Raw genomic sequence first — 16,981 nt, 5'->3', positions numbered from 1 at the left:
GGAGGTAGCAGCAACAGAGTAGTTACTGTATTACATCTATAACAGCTATTACTTTTTCGATGCCTGGTTGAGAACTGTACGTGCAATTTTATCAAAACGTTAATTCTGAACCAGAGTAAGATGCCGTTAACCAGACGTGCTGTTTGGAGCTTCTTTTGCAGGATGAAATGGTTCACATTATTGAACGTCTTTTGTGAATCTTATATATAAGATATTACAGGAGTGGCTGTATTGGACTAGTTAAATAAAGTAATAAAATGCGAAGCTCTGTCGAGAATTGCCTTTATTTAACTCCTTTAATGAATTCAATATAGAAAGACGAAAAGTGTAATCACATGTACATGTAAGCTATTTCTTGCTGAATCATCGAAATTTCTTCATTCTTTACCATTTTATAGGCAAAGTCCATTCGACTAACGTCTTCTGTACTTAAAAGGACGTCAACTTAAAAAATGTTATTGTATGATGTCGCGCACATAACCAAACTTCAAGGTTAAGGTCGCACTTGGAGGTCAAAGTTTAACCGTGTCTATTTTTGTGTCCGGTTTATATCCCTGTCATCCACTGAGGGATTTTAAGATTACTCGGCACAAATGTTCCTAAAAATAAGATTATGTGTCTCACGCAAGACCCACGCCTCTAGTTCCAAAGTCAAGGTTTTACTCAGAGGTTAAAGATAATTTGTTATTTTTGTCGCTTTGCACGGATGGATATTCAAGTAACAGGGCAAAAACATTTAGAATAACAAAACGATTTGTAGCATGCAAGACCCAGATCCCTAATTCAAAGGTTAATGTCACACTTTGAAATAAAATATTTTAGGTAAATGCTTTTTTCTGGTCTGTAACTTTTTTAAAGTATATTAAAAAAAAATTGAATAAATATTTACCATTACAAGACGATATGACATGTGCAATAACTAGACCCAAATCTCAATGTCACAGGCCTCCAAATTAACATTCTTATTTTGCTGGTACATGTTATCACATCCCTTTTATATGATAAAAACAATATACACATGTTTGTATTTTTTCATCATTTTCCCCGCTAATTCGCAAACAAAATTACGCTTAAAGTGTGATGATTGATATAAGAAAACTATAGAATGCAAACTCAGGCATAAGGTATAAGATCCAGTTTTGTTTTGTCTACCTACCGGTTTCATATACAATCATCAGGACAGACATATATATATATATATATATATATATATATATATATATATATATATATATATATATATATATATATATATATATATATATATATATATATGTAGAACTAATCATCATCCACAATATACCAGACCAATTACGGCAAAGCGCCTAGCAGTACAAACGAGCGTGCACATTCCACAACCATAATTTGATTAACTTCGTTGCTTTAGTTATTTTACCTGTATATAGATTAGCTGAAAAGAACAGCACTGTCCCCATATGACACTTTTGTCTCTCCAAAATATTATGAATATATTATTGGTAGTAATACATTCCCACATTCTGAAGAATTTATTTAATCATGTTGTTACAATTATGTCACCTGATTGCAAATAAAGTAATTGTTGTTGTGTTTTTATATAAAAATATTGATCAAAGTAATGTTACAAAATTAAATAACATTACAAAATTAAATGACAAGAATATAAGCTAATTCCAAAAAGGTTTTATTTGTTTGAAAATAAACAGGAACAAGTCTGGTAGCATAGGATAGTGAGGTAGCAGGGTACACTTAGTTTCGTAAATTTTGGGCACGGCCAGGCTTACATGTAGCGAATCGCAATATTGCACTTCCCTAATGAGCAGAATCAGGGCGGCCGTTTTATAAATTGTGTGCATGTTTTGTGCTTTTAATTAATAACAAGATCAAGACTCTCATACAAGAATACAGAAAATTATCAAAACGAAAGTTTTACACCATCCATTAAAAATAACATGCCAAAATCATCAATTTTGCACTTTTTGAACAGCCTGCAATGATCCCGTTGCAGGAACAATGTCCAATTTTATTGCATTTCTCAATTTAATAGTCCCTACTGAACTACAGGATATTAATGGAATGGGGGCCATCCATCTCGTTTTTTTCACAAAATAGCAAAACTGTTCCTGAGTATCAATCAACAAGCATGAAACCCTTCTATTATTTGAATTTCCCGCGCCAAGGTGACTCATCGATTCATACAAAGCTAGCAGCAGTTAGTTTTACAACTGACATCAGAATTTTACATGTATCAGCTGTTTAAATTTTCTAAAGAATTAACAATCATTATCTCTCACTTTAATTTACAGACATCCAAAATCACGAAGTTCTAATTATTACAAATATTCGAAGTGTATCCTGCTACCTTGAGATATAACGGTTTCGCCGGTAGTCGGGCGAAGTCGTTATTTTCCGTAGCGTGACAGTAATGGGCATATAAACTCATACTATATTTCTGTAACTTGTCGTTAATATTTTCTAATAGTTCACATACAGTCCTGTAGTTTTTCATAGATATTAGAAACAGTAGGAAATAGAAAATCTGGAGATTAGTCCGTCAGGATCCTTCTATTTTAATACAAGTTGTATAGTTTTAATAATCAATCTTTTGCATAACTCTGTGTTTGTTCTTTGTTCTTTGTTCATATATTTATATTGATAAGACTTTTAAACACGAAAATGGATATCGCTCTCACAAACTACTTTTTTCTTTACGTAAACTTGTTCATACGAAACACAAAATAGCATAAAAAATGTACTTTGTGCATGATTTAAGGGTATCACTTATAAAAGCATCTACCACTTACAACATCATCATTTCTAGACCGTCATTATTAGGTACTTAAATTAGAATATAATATATGTTTTCCAAGCCCATGTGCGGCTAAATCATATTCAATTTGTTGAAATCAAAATGAACCGTTAAATCCATTATTTTTATTTAAACATATGTGAGTTGTATGTTTCCAAATAGTTTTATGGGCGTTAGAGGGCGTGCAGCAATGTTCCGGAGAAAGCAGTGTGCTTCACTACGCCAATTCCATCAGAACTGTTGGCTCCATTGATAATTCCTCTTCCTTCCACCCACACATCATCTCCAGCATTGAGCCTTGCCACGGTTGAGACTCCTCCCATGTCCCAACCTGCATTATGACCAGCCCAGGCATACTCGATTGTAATGTTATTTTTCTTCAGATGAACAACTCCGGGCTTATTACTGTTCCCAATGGTGATTGAAAACAGGTATGTCCCGTCACACGGGGCGGTAAATATGCCGTGGAAAGGATGAAATGCGTTGCCAAGATTCAGCTCAACACTGTCGTAAACAATCTTTTGTCCAAGTGTGACAGATCCCAGATCCTGCGTCAGCTGAGCTCTGAATGCTACGTTCTTGCATTTCGCAATGTGTGTGACTTCTGTAAATAAAGTTTAGACAGGATACTGGTTCATACTTTATTGTCAATTTGTTTTGGTTAAGCTATGACCCTGTAATAAATTAGTATGTATACGGCCAATACGTTTGTATTCTTACTCATTTGCCATTTTCCATGTGTAGCCATAAATGTTTCTACTTTACCTATAAAAATGCGAATTAGTGTTTGAAAGGAACACTAAAATGTAAGTGATGTCTTTAGTCAAATTTTCACAGCTTTGCCAATGACCGGAGTTCGAATATTAATTAAGTCTTAATTAATAACCTTGTTGCACCACCATATAGACTTGCCTAACCAGATGGCTGTATTTTTAAGCATGTAAGCCAATCATTGACAAAAATTCTTAAGATACTTCTGTTACATATAAAAATGTTACATGAAATATAATAAAATGTACTGGTCAATCTGAATGAGAACTGGAGAGTGCATTCGTGACCAAGTGGATACTGTCACCGACTTCAAATCACTTGCCCTTAACTGGCTTTATTTCGAAATCTCGATTGGATTGTAGACGTTTTATGTGACTTGCGTAAGGTCGGTGGTTCTACCCAAGTGCCCACCTGAAATAATGCTCTGTGGAGCAACTGAGGTCACCCTCCGACAATAACATGTGTCAAAAGATAAACTTTTAAATGTACCTTTAAGAGCACCTTTAAGAGTTTCGACTTCTTGCTCCAATTTCATCAGCTTTTTCATTACACTGAAATCACATCCACACCTATTGCCACATAGTTCTTCGAGCAAACACACATTGATTGGCAATCCGAACATAACAAACAACCACAGTATAAACATATTCGGTTAACGCGTGTTCTTAAATATATGAAATATATCTTAAGATTTTACTCTCACAAAACAGCTTTTCATTACACAGACACTCCTTTCGGTAAAGACAGTCGATCTTAACATTTGTTTTGCTTGCAGGCCTATTAGGATTAAATCGATCAAAGTTTTTACTTAATTGTTGTAATAGAAAGGCATGTGTAATTTGTTTAAAAAAGAAGACAACAAAAATAAAACAGTAAAGTAATTCATTTCATTTTGTTTAATTATTCTATTTTATTCTCTATCTTTCAAGCTTTGTTAATTCATTACTTACTATTGCATACTACGATATAAAAACTATTCATTTAAAAAAATAAAAACATAGCATTCTAATATCATTTTAAAGAAGAGAAAAACGCATTTTTATTGAAACATTGTCATAAAGGTTTATACGTTGTTGTACACATCTTATTCAATTTTCGTAACTTTAAAAACACTTCGACTTTCATAATACAAAGAAATACAAAACGTTGAATGCATGTAAAAGGTAAACGTTTCAAAATTATTGGTCAACAAAATTAGCCGACATCTATTATAATTTTGTAAAACAAGGAAAGTAAATATATTTTCTCGGATATACATGATGAAAACGTCGAATATTGTACCAGTAGCTCACTTGCTTAGCGCTATGCATTCAAACGGGAACTTAGTTTTCTTTCCCTTGTGTCGATGAATGCCTGCTGTCGAAAGCGATTAGTTGTAGAGTTGTAGAAGTTGTTTCGCAATCGATATGAAATAAATTAATATTGGTTTAGCCTAATCGGCATATTTATTTCATTGCTGAAGGAAGCAGGTCAAATAGACAATGTTTACGCTTGACTCTATCCATTTATCATTTAAGGTACAATGAGAGATGTATTAATTTGCAACAAGTTTAAAATTCGAATGTAGGAAATAAATGGAATATTTGAAGGAATATTTTTATAGAGATACACAATAATAAACTGTCAGTAACTAATTTTGAAGTCATTCATGCAAGAAAACGAAAAAGTTGCATAGCGGTGAATATTAGTTCATTGTGATCACAATCTTTTCTTTCCTGACCGTCAGTCTTGGAATTTGTTTGCAATTAAATCGGCATAAATAATACGAATGGCTACGGTTTTCAATTTCAATGCATATAAGAGGTAATTAAACCGATTGAAAGAAATTTCAAAGAGCCACGTTTTGATTAGTTGATTTAGATGCCTCTTCTATTGCTATAAGATGTGATTTTGGTAAAATAGTGCATTATATCGTTATCTTAACCCGATAACGAAATATGGTTTACCCCTGAAAATCCATGTAAGTAAGCATTCATAATGGCTGCTTAGCGCAGTAATTGTAGACTAGTCCCGTGCAAACATCGCAGTCATTTTGATTGGAACCATTATAGGACAGGGAACCAGAAATTTATAGTACTTGAGGACACCACTAAAAGAAATTTTGACGATACAGTTTGCTAAATTGGTCAGCTTAGTAGACGAAAGGACGTATTCAAAGGAGCTTTATGATAATATGTGACTTTATTTGTAAAGTGTATGGCGGTATGTAAAAAGAGCATTTCTTTATTATATTAGTATGCTATGCGTAGTATATAATGCTTTGTTCTTGAAAAAATTCATCAGAATATATGCCGAAAAAGGGACTTATTAAAATCTGTATAACTGTTGCAAGTTGTGTTCTTGCAGACATATACAATATTGAACGGGTTCAGTACACTAAGAGACCCAATGTCCGAATTCAAAAGACACGTTTTCATCCAACGTCAATTAACAAATTTAAGAATATGACGTTACAAAATTAAATGACAAGAATATTAAAATAATTCTAAAAACATTTTATTTATTTGAAAAGGAACAAGTATGATATTATAGGGTAGAAGGAGTTAATATATAGTAGTTACTTTCCATTGTGTGATAGTGGTGGGCATATAAAATCTCAATATATTTTTGCATCTGGTGGTTAAGAAATGATACCTGTTTCACTAACCACTTCATCTTTTTAACAAAAACTTGTAAGTACGAAACATTAGATAGCAAAATATGTATTTTATGCAGTTTTTTAATGGCATCACTTATAATAGTCCATTTCTAGATCGTCATTATCAGGTACATAACATAGGTATAGAAGCTAATATGTGGCTATTTTATACTTTTTTTAAACAAAATGAATTTTAAGTCCACTGTTTTCACTTAAAACTATATGTGATTTGTATATTTCCAAATTTCTAGAGCGTCAGAGGGCGTGCAGCAATGTTCCGGAGAAAGCGGTGTGTTTACGTGCACCAATTCCATCAAAACTGTTGGCTCCAGCGATAATTCCTCTTCCTTCTACCCACACATCATCTCCAGCATTCAGTTTTACCACGGTTGTGACCCCTCCCATGTCCCAACCTGCATTGTGTCCAGCCCAGGCATACTCGATTGTAACGTTATTTTTCTTCAGGTGAATAACTCCAGATCTATTACTGTTCCCAATGGTGATAGAAAACAGGTATATCCCGTCACAAGGAGCGGTGAATACGCCGTGGAAAGGATGAAATGCGTTGCCAAGATTCAGCTCAACGCTGTCGTAAATAATCTTTTGTCCAAGAGTGACAGATCCCAGATCCTGCGTCAACTGAGCTCTGAATGCTACATTCTTGCAATTTGCACTGCCTGTGACTTCTGTAAATAGACAGCATACTGATCTATGCTTTATTGTCAATGTGTTATTCTGTAATAAATTATTACGTTGCGGTCAGTTTTTTCTCATTTGCTTTTACCGTTTGTAGCTATAAATGTTATGAAGTTAATTACCGACATTCATTAGTCGCTCCACATGGTACAAGCAAAAGTTGTAGAAATAAACTACGTACTTATAAACTGTTTATGGAGGTAGGTTACCTTGTTACCAGGGTAAATTCAAATTAGTTGAACCGCAGCATTTTTTTTGTATTTCGTGTAATTAAATGTTTTAACTGCTAAAATCTCAATTACGTTTATCTCTATCCCTTCAAGTTCAGTTGTTATCCAGGTTTTAAGTACATGACCCTCCAAAGGTATTTTATATTGAAAGAAGAAGGAAAATACGGATATCTAACACTTGTCAGTGTATTTTGGTTTCATTGCTATCCGTAGAAGTCGGCATAATTGATAATGTTATCAGTATGCGCGTTAGCTGACTAATATTAGCTTAAATGTATTTGTCGCGGGGCTCGTGTTTCCATGGTAACGCATTTTCTCTCATTTTTAAACAACTATGTATGAAAACGGGTTTTTCGACGGCTTCAGTGCCATTCTGTTAATGACCAACATGGAATATTTGGGTAATATAATTAGCAAAATACCAAGCACTTTACATGGTACCCTATTTTTCTTAAATTTTAAAGTAACAATGGCAACAAAGATGTTTAGAATAGCTTATATCTTGCTTTTTATCGTAATTTCTTATAAAAAATATTAAATAAAATTATCTTTCTTGTTAATGTAGATTTAAAACATTTTATTTCTAACGCAAGTAATATTATCGTGTTATTTGCATTTATTTAAACAAATTTCACAGCTTAAAATATTTACAGCAGCACCCCTCGTCTGACATTTTTTATGGAAAATAGTTTTGCATGCTGCTATTATTCTCATGGATATTGTTGAAATGCAAATAAAAAGCCGAAGCTGTGTTCCTTAAATAGACCAGAGTCGACGCTTTTGGATTTTACATTTAGATAATTATATAGGTCACGGGGCTTCGTTTTCATGGTAACATCAATTTAATTCAAGAAACCACAATTTTCTACTGAAATTTGAACAATTTTAGAGCTTGGTTTAGTATATAAGTAACAAACGGAAACTACAAATCAAACTGCCCAATCTTTATTTGAAAATGGCCGTAATAAGTAACCTTTCACCCAGCTATATTCCCAATAACATCAGTTACCATCATCCATTTTCTTACATTCTGCACAACATTTCAATATAACTACATAAAAAAAGCAAAATATTGATCATTATTCAGAGCGAAAGACTCGTAAAAATATTTCAGCAAATAATGGCTGTATAAAAATGTTTTAGACGAAGAAAATGCACAGAATTACGAACATTCAAAATAAAACCTATTAATTTTGCGCGGTAACACGTAACGTCTTGACGTTAATGACGTCATTTTAAGGCAATAATGTTTTGAAGCGTTTCTGCGGCAATTTATTCATTATTTCTGCATTATTAAACCATTAAGCATCAGATCGGTGGCAGGTTCATGATTTTTTTTCAGAAGAATGGATATACAAACACATTTAGTTTGTCGTAAACGTCGTCGCAAAACGTCACGTTACCTTGCGGTTGGACATGCGCACATACAAACATTCAGGTAACCTACCTCTTTTTAAATCAAAATATGAAACGGAACAATAATCTTAAATCATTTTTGCCACTAACCGCCTTTGTTTCATGTGAGGTAGCCATCCAGCTGGCTTTCGGAAGGTCGGTAGCTAAACTACCAAGGTGCCTGCCTGACAAAAATGCTGTGTGGAACATTAATTGGGTCTTCTTCCACATACAAAGCTTAAAAATTGACATAACACCTATAATTGTGCCGTTGTGATGTTTAACACATCAGCAAAATACATGCGTGAAGGGGTGAAAATTCAAAATATACCTTTAAGAGCATCTTTAATAGTTTCGACTTCTTCCTCCAATTTAATCAGCTTTTTTATTACACTAAAATCGCATCCACATCTATTGTAGCATGGTTCTTCAAGCAAACAAACATTGATTGACAATCCGAAAACAACAAACAAGCACAGCATAAGCATATTCGATTGATGCATTTTCTTAAAAACACGTGTATGAAAGATCTTTTTTCTCTCAAGCAAAACAACGTTTTATAAACAAGTAGGGCGTAATACTGATAATTTCTGCGGTAGGATTATTTCCGAGTCTGGCCTTGAAGACAGTGGGTGTTTTGTATTTTGTAAAATTCAATTATGTTATCTTAGAACAGTTATTCTGTAAAAGTCTTGAAAAGTTCACTTTATATAAAATATATATAGAGAGAGGATATTTGTTTCAGTGTAAGATCGAAATATATTTCACTGAGTGAACACTATGCAACATTTTCACGCAGCCACGAGTGAAAATGTAAATTATGGTGTTCGCGAGTGAAATGTATTTTGATTTTACACTAAAACAAACAAATTTTCTAGTTATTTTATGTGCTTTTAATGGTTTTAACCAAATTATATCCAGTTTGTTTGCGAAACATCACGTGAATGACACCATGACGTCATAATGTCGTGACGTCAGGATGTCTTCGCAGAGCAAACTGTAAATAGTTCTATTCCGTTTCCTGATTTCTTTTGTAAACGTTTTATTATGATAGAGTGTATATATTTATAATCCTGTTAGTATTTTTATACATCTATATCTTTACTGAAGTATATTTTGCAAGGAATGTTCTATAAGCTCCATTTATAATTCATATTCTTTCGCATTAAAGTGTTGTTCCGTACCAGTGAAAAATAAAAATGATATTTTCACTGTTGGAAACAGTGAAAATATCAATTTTATTTCACTGATAAATTTCCGCAGTATTTCATTGAAGAGCATAAAATATATTTTAAAATACACAGTCAGTTAAACACAGTGACAGCACTAGATGTAGGAGGTCGTTTTCTCACTTTAACCCTTTCGCTGCCAACGGAAAATTCAAAAGATGCCAAAGTGACGTCGATGACGTCGAAAACCGTTAGAGAATCTTGACGTCAGCGGTTATGTTCATGCTAATTGATGCTTTAATTGAATTGTTTTACATTGCGATTATAATTAGGGGTTTTTGTCAGTAAATGAAATTTTCTTAAATCCGATCATATACAGGTTATTTGTTTGTGTGAGATTAAAGTATCTTTCACGAGTGAACACCGAATACAATATTTTCATGAGTGGTTTACCCACAGGTGAAAATATCAGATATGGCGTCCATGAGTGAAAGATATTTAGATATTACATGTAAAAACAAAGAAATTTTCTTTTTATTTCTGTTTTGACTAACTTTACCCATTTTATAGTTTCTTACAAGTGAAAAATATCTTCAGTATTTAATATTTTTCACTGTGAAAATACCAGCTATATTTCACTCTAACATTTCGATAAGTCACTGAAAAACATTTAATAAGACAGGTAATTCTATATGTTTAGAGCTAAAATGAATACTTTGGCAATACACTGTACTTGTTTCTCGGGTCGTGGGTTCGTTCTTGGGTAAATCACATATATAACTGTAAGCTTCAACATGCATATTCTGATCACTCTTAATTAGGGATAAGAACAGACAATTTTTCTCTTTTGTGAAACATCCGAGGACATAAAACTATGAAAACACTTTATTATGATGTTACATATGACAATTTACAGAAGACAGAACATGCGCGAATGCCGAGAACTGTTGGATAACCCGTGAAACAAGATATTTTACGCTGTGAAAAAAAGTATATATTTCGTCTGTATATTTGGCGGATAAGAAACAAAAACAAAGACTTCTCGTTTGCAGTACATCGTAAGCTGATCGGATTTTACGTTCGATATATGACAAACAAATTTTAAAATTGATAATCGCTGTGGCAGCATTATGATTTACATAGACAAATTGCCACACTTGATCTTTCCTAATACGAATACTCCTGAAACTCATTCAAAATATATCCGCTGCTTTGTGGATGTTTACAACTTTGAGCAAGATAATTAATTACCCCTTAAATCTCCTTATGAGTTGTGCATGATTTGAAAATATTTGAGCGTTTTTCTTCAAACCAATTTTAACCGATTCAATTTTGTCTTAATATTTTGCTTTTATTTTTCTTTTGCCTCAAAGGGACAGCCTCAAGACGAACAGATAGCAAACGTTCACTATTGTATACATATTGGATATGTATACATACTTGATATGAAACGTCACAAATCATTAGTATTTCAAGTTTGATATAAAACTACGCGCAGCTAATTTATTCTGTTTTACATCACATTGACTGACTACCGCTTTAGGGAGCTTTTAGGCAAGCCTCTTAAGGTTCATGTAAAGTGTTTGAGACTGCCCCTCGAGTAAATTTTTGTTTCATGTTTTGAGACCTCATAAGCCTTTGTTTTGCATACATTGTATACCAAACCGTTCAGAAGGAGTAGACATGTCATTCAAGAGAGGTTGTTTTGCTCGGTACAATAATATTTCTCTTTTATGACATGTACTTTGCTTGTCCACATTCGGTTTTGTAAAAAATATCAAACTTCTTTTTCAAAAATATTTTGACATTAGGTATTTACTTATTGTTTGCCTAACATATTTCTCCAGGTACTCCCAGAGTTAAAATTGCTACAATACATCTACATTTCAAAAATTTGCCAAAATTGCAAAACGAAAGTGAAAGTAGAGCTGTCAAAATGACAAAATACTCCTATATTTCAGAAAATATGTAAGTTAACTGTATTCCAATACTAGGAGTACTAGATAAATATGTTACAGACACAAACAAAACGTATTTAAAGAAAAAATACTTTTGAAAAAAAAGTTTGATATTTTCTACAAAATAGAACCGTGACGGTTTAAGTACCTGCAATTTTAGACAAAATACTTATTCTCAAAGAAGCTTACCTTTGTGTAATGTATTCCCTACTTCCTCTAAACAATTCAGTGTATTTATAATAAATAGAAACGGTCTTCGAAGAATAAATTTCCAAAATCAAAATTCACCTTAGGGGTGGTGTCCAAACACTTTACATGAACCTTAATGGCGTACAATAGGGGCCTCCGTGGCCGAGTGGTTAAGGTCGCTGACTTCAAATCACTTGCCCCTCATCGATGTGGGTTCGAGCCTCACTCGGGGCGTTGAATTATTCATGTGAGGAAGCCATCCAGCTGGCTTACGGAAGGTCGGTGGTTCTACCCAGGTGCCCGCTCGTGATGAAATAATGCACGGAGGGGCACCTGGGGTCTTCCTCCACCATTAAAGCTGGAAAGTCGCCATATGACCGATCATGTGTCGGTGCGACGTTAAATCCAACAAAAACAAAAAACAAAAACAAAAAAAAACAACATATTGAAGACAATTATAGTTATGCCTCTGACTATGTAATTATTGTAATTTGCAACAACAGCTCCATTACAATCAATGTCAACATAATATTAGACATTCTTAACTAAATAAAAAATATCAACAACGGTAGTTACTTTCAACATACATGGAACTGAAACTGAACTATTTATGCAATTTTTCAGAAGCGATTTAGTTACATGTGGTTTTAAATTAATAAAATATATGTTGATGTTTTTATGGATTTACCGATATTTTTTTCACGAGCATTTTAGTTACATACGGTGTTTCTTTACCAGTTTCCCCCGATCTCCAGCCGATCACCACAGGGAGCCGTGATATGTCTCGCCCAGGATCCGAGCTCCTGAATATGAATATATAGCTTCCCGGCGAGCATTATATAAAGTAAATACATTTCATTGTACTTGTCTTTAAAAGTAGATATGGCATTATTTCTTTTAATTATTTTATTACGATTTCTTTACATAAACCTGAAAAGAAGAGCTTAAACGCTGTCATGTTACAATAAATGATAATCGAGAGAGTTTTAGCCAAATTTATAGGGAATCGATCCTACCGATTTTCGTCGCTTTGAAGTCGGGATCGATCCCTCTACAGTAGCATGCGATATACCGAATGTGATATATACTATCGAATTAAAAAAATCTGTGCTTCCGGCACGTGCACAGAGCGTCTGACTTCGGACTTTGGAAGAATACGCTTTTTCCTTGTGACATAACTTGCGTTTTGCACATCAGTACAAATATGGGCAGTGTTGTTTTTTATTCCAGAATCTACCTTTAAATTGATAGGGAATCGATCCTGCGCGAAACGACGAAAATCGGGATCGATCCCTCTACGGTAACATTCGATATACCGGATGACATATTTATTATCGAAAATGTGTCCTTCAATTTCTCATTAAACAATCGAGCATTTTCATCATTTTTTTTTTTCAATGGTTGAAAGTGCGGATAGAAATATGTAACTCTCGGGTAACTGTTTTGCGGTAATGCGGCCCGCTTGAAGATGCGAATGAAAATATATGGCTCTCGGGTAACTGTTTAGGCGGTATCAAGGCTCCGAGAGTCATAAATTTCAATCCACACCAACTAATGGTAGATTCTTCTTCCTGCATACCGTATTCTTCAATTAAATATAACAAATGATTTCCTTTTAAGTACTATTTCATCATAGTAGCGTATGAATTTACGCATTCATTCATAAATTACAGTATGTGAGTCATCTTAAACCCCGAGGGTAAGTTCACATCGGAGCTCTAGGGAAGGGTAGGCTGTTGTGTAAATGATACTTACCCCACCAGTAAAGTAACTGACCAATCAAAAATTGGGCCGTGGAAGTATGTAAGACTTTTTTCCCTGCACACTGAGCGCTGTGATAAAAGCAAGGAACCAGTAAACCCTACCTCGCCATGGAGTTTGCGGAGTTCAGGTCTTCAGCAGGGAAGATACGATGGTGTACTAACTTATACCGTTCAAGTGGGTTATCGAGTACAGTGTCAGTCTCTACTCTACCCTAGAGCTTCGATGTGAACTTACCCCGACAAAAACACGGGAAAATCCTGTCCAGCATGCAAGAAAAGGCAAATTGCGTTGCGCATATCATGTGTGACTTCTCTAATTTTAAAAATAAAAGTCCACGTACTGAGGTGTTACAATGTAACTATAATGTGAGCCTAAAAATCTACTTTTTACTCTTAACTCGGCTTTCCCTCTACTATGGAAACACGTGTGCAACTAAAAATGTGAACGTTACTTTTCTATATTTCAAAAAGAGCCATGAAAGGGAAATGAATCACAAAAAAAAAAAAATAAAACAAACAAACAATACATTGTACGATAAAGATGAATGTAGAAACTGTGTTCCGTCGTTCATTTAAAAAAAAACAACAACAACATAAGTTTGAAAATATCCTAATTATCCTAATAGTATTCAATATCTAAACACACCATAGTTTAATTAAAAGTTCTTTTGTTTTCATATCGACATCGTTTCAAATATTATAGGTAAAACTATATTTTTATTTGTTTGTCTGTACTTGAGTGCGCGTTGTATGCGTTGTTTGATTTCATTTTTTTCAACACCGGCAATGATTATAATATCTTTATAAACTAATTACAACACACACATTTATATATATTTAGTATTATTTACATACTTCATTGGATGTCTACTGTATTTTTATCACATCGGTACCGTACGGGGAATGTCTCGAACAGTCGCACACTTATTTATACAGTTCAAATTATTTGAATATTGATTCAGTCTCCTTCGAGATATAAAGTATAATCATATTATATTAAAAATGAAATAAAATGTTGTTTGGTTTTTAAAGTCAGATCGACATAATTGTATGTCATGTGGCGACTCTCTAGAACCGTTGACCTTCCGTTTGCCAGCCGGATGCTTCCTCACATATAATAATTCAACACCCTAACGAACCAGCGACGGTGAAGGTCAAGTGATTCGAAGTCAGTGACCTTTATCACTCTGCCAATGAGACCTCTAAACACAATTCAATGGGGTCTAACTGTAAACATTCTCTAGATTCAGATTAATGTAAACATTACTCAAGCTGAAGGCACCTTAACAATAAAATCTTGCAAAGTATTACTTTATTTCAGGATCACAATTATTTTTTATATCTGTAAAATATTCATCACGATTTTATGAAAGATATAGGTTACAAGTTTGTTAAACTGTCGAGACATTTCAAAGGCAGTGCACGACACTTGGAAGTTCCTTACACAGAGCGTGAAAAGGACTTTTTCAGTAAAATATTTTATGCCTCCAGTTTGATTTAATAGAACTTTGTTCGACTTTTTATTAGGAAATATCTTAGTTTTTAAATGGTTTGCTAGGCTGAACAAGTACTGTCAACATAATGTTTAGTAATTTGTTCAATGTATTTCGATTTACTGAATAAAAAACATTTCAATTGAATATTTCTTCTCGCAAAACGTGCGTTGTAGTCATTTTATCACGTTTCTTCGGCCAGTCGTACAACACCCAAACCAACGATTGGTAATTATTATTTCGGCGGGAACTTTTGATACGTTAACGTCTTTAAAGTGACGTCAACTCAAAAATGACGTCATAAAATGCCAGTAAGATTGTTATGTTTTCATTTCCATAGAGACAATAGTATGTATATCTGCTTGGAAAATAATAACACTGACATCAAATAAACGGGGTAAATGTTCAGTTTAGATCGGCCCAAATCGGCCCTTGGCACTCAACGTAGTAAACAACATCGGCCCAAAATCGGCCCTTGGCACAGAAGTGGTTAATATCGGACAGAAAAATCTCTATTTTTAGAAATGCTGGAAATTCTTATCTCACATAGGTTATCCCACACTCCTGTGACGGACTACTTCATAAACTGAATATACATATTATTTATGTAAAATAATTAAAATCAGGTATACCTTTATCTTTTCTCTCCGTTCCTTTAATAGTGTATTTCTCGATTCACTGACAAACAGAAATGTGTGCAAGAAAACATGCATTAATTCTTATGATGTCTTATGATGGGACAGGTCTGCGAATTTTCTACCGCAGAAATAACTAACTTCACAGTATCTAAAGTTTATGTTTGTAAACACCGCCATGTGTTTCCGCCGAAAGGATAGATATTAGCGGAAAAATTTATAACGCACAAGTAGTTTGAGACCTTGTTTCCGCTGTTTTCCAAAAGTACTTTATAATTCTTTATAATGACATGATTTGTAAATACAGTACATTGTTGTGATAATTATTTTCGTATATACACCACTGGCTATATGAATGGCTTTTTGGAACTTGGTCTTAGGCAAGATAGAGTATATGTTTACTAAAACCTCACTAAAACATTTTCTCGGCTCAAAATCACCATTTCAAGGCCCCTTCAATATGCCATTGCATTTTACATACTTTTATATGTCTGTTAAAGCTGCAGATATTTAAAGTTGAACAATAAGATGACTTCTTGCATACTAGACAGGGATTTCCGTTATTTTTTATCGGTGCTGGAAAAATCCATCTTACACTCAGTTCCAAAAGAAAGTGTGCACTTAGTTTTCTGTTATTTTTTCTCGGTTATTTTCCTGAAAACTTATAATGTTTGGTACCAAAATTTAAATCAGTTCGTAAACAAATTGGTGTGCATTTTAGATTTTGAGTTAAACCTGAGAGTTAGTGTATGAAAAAATGAAACAAAAACGTCGGGGAATTTTTTGAAATATTTAAACTTAAAAAGTGAACACTTTCTTTTGGAACTGAGTATATACCCCGGGGTGTAAGATGACTCTCGTGCTGTAAATGACGTATAACGAACTACATATATGTAGCAATTCACATTTTATTTCATAAAACGGAATAAAAATCCGATACTTTGACAGTTCCTCTTGTTTCCTGATAGTATATTTCTCGATTCAAAAAACGTTATTTTATCCAAAATTCATAACGTTACGCTGCAACTGATAAAACAAAACCGGAACTAAACATTGTTATTTGTCTTTGAAATGTCATGACGTTTTTCCTGTTTACGGACGTTAGTTTCCCAACCTTTGTTTAAATACGCTGCTAGAAGATATAGTTCTAAGAAGAAAGCCGTTCGATTGATTTTATTTCTGCAAAAAAAAAAGGTTCTGTCACTGGTTGTAGGTGCAGATGGGAATATCCGGCTCTCAGGTAACTGTTCACGCGG

At 33.9% G+C, this 16,981-nt stretch overlaps 2 protein-coding genes across 4 annotated transcripts; both read right to left on the bottom strand.

The window, feature by feature from the left end:
- Window positions 1-1,646: 1,646 nt before the first annotated feature.
- LOC123528972 (heavy metal-binding protein HIP-like) lies at window positions 1,647-4,326 on the bottom strand. Of its 2 annotated transcripts, none has more exons than XM_045309092.2 (2): window positions 4,049-4,326; window positions 1,647-3,392 (listed from the first exon to the last, which is right to left on the bottom strand). In XM_045309092.2, exons 1-2 carry the CDS (start codon window positions 4,203-4,205, stop codon window positions 2,962-2,964), a joined length of 588 nt encoding a protein of 195 aa, XP_045165027.2. In that variant the 5' UTR covers window positions 4,206-4,326; the 3' UTR covers window positions 1,647-2,961. The 2 variants fall into 2 exon arrangements, with proteins under 2 accessions (XP_045165027.2, XP_045165028.2); XM_045309093.2 differs by having other exon boundaries at window positions 4,061-4,324.
- A 1,713-nt stretch (window positions 4,327-6,039) lies between these two features.
- On the bottom strand, window positions 6,040-9,068 carry LOC123528971 (heavy metal-binding protein HIP-like). 2 transcript variants are annotated; one of them, XM_045309089.2, is made up of 2 exons: window positions 8,850-9,068; window positions 6,040-6,901 (listed from the first exon to the last, which is right to left on the bottom strand). In XM_045309089.2, the coding sequence occupies exons 1-2, from the start codon at window positions 9,019-9,021 to the stop codon at window positions 6,453-6,455; spliced, it is 621 nt and encodes a 206-aa protein (XP_045165024.2). In that variant the 5' UTR covers window positions 9,022-9,068; the 3' UTR covers window positions 6,040-6,452. The 2 variants fall into 2 exon arrangements, with proteins under 2 accessions (XP_045165024.2, XP_045165025.2); XM_045309090.2 differs by having other exon boundaries at window positions 6,040-6,883; window positions 8,850-9,061.
- Window positions 9,069-16,981: the final 7,913 nt, after the last annotated feature.

Source organism: Mercenaria mercenaria, chromosome 13 (assembly GCF_021730395.1).
Source record: "Mercenaria mercenaria strain notata chromosome 13, MADL_Memer_1, whole genome shotgun sequence".
NCBI lineage: Eukaryota > Metazoa > Mollusca > Bivalvia > Venerida > Veneridae > Mercenaria > Mercenaria mercenaria.
This window is presented reverse-complemented; position numbering and strand designations above follow the sequence as displayed.

Bases quoted from the DNA above. Each gene is read 5' to 3' on its own strand.
- LOC123528972 (XM_045309092.2), bottom strand. From the start codon at position 4,205: ATGTTTATACTGTGGTTGTTTGTTATGTTCGGATTGCCAATCAATGTG. The intron at 3,393-4,048 runs GTACATTTAAAA...CTTTATTTACAG, and splicing joins TCTTAAAGGTGCTCTTAAAG to AAGTCACACACATTGCGAAA.
- LOC123528971 (XM_045309089.2), bottom strand. From the start codon at position 9,021: ATGCATCAATCGAATATGCTTATGCTGTGCTTGTTTGTTGTTTTCGGA. The intron at 6,902-8,849 runs GTATATTTTGAA...AGCATAGATCAG, and splicing joins TATTAAAGATGCTCTTAAAG to TATGCTGTCTATTTACAGAA.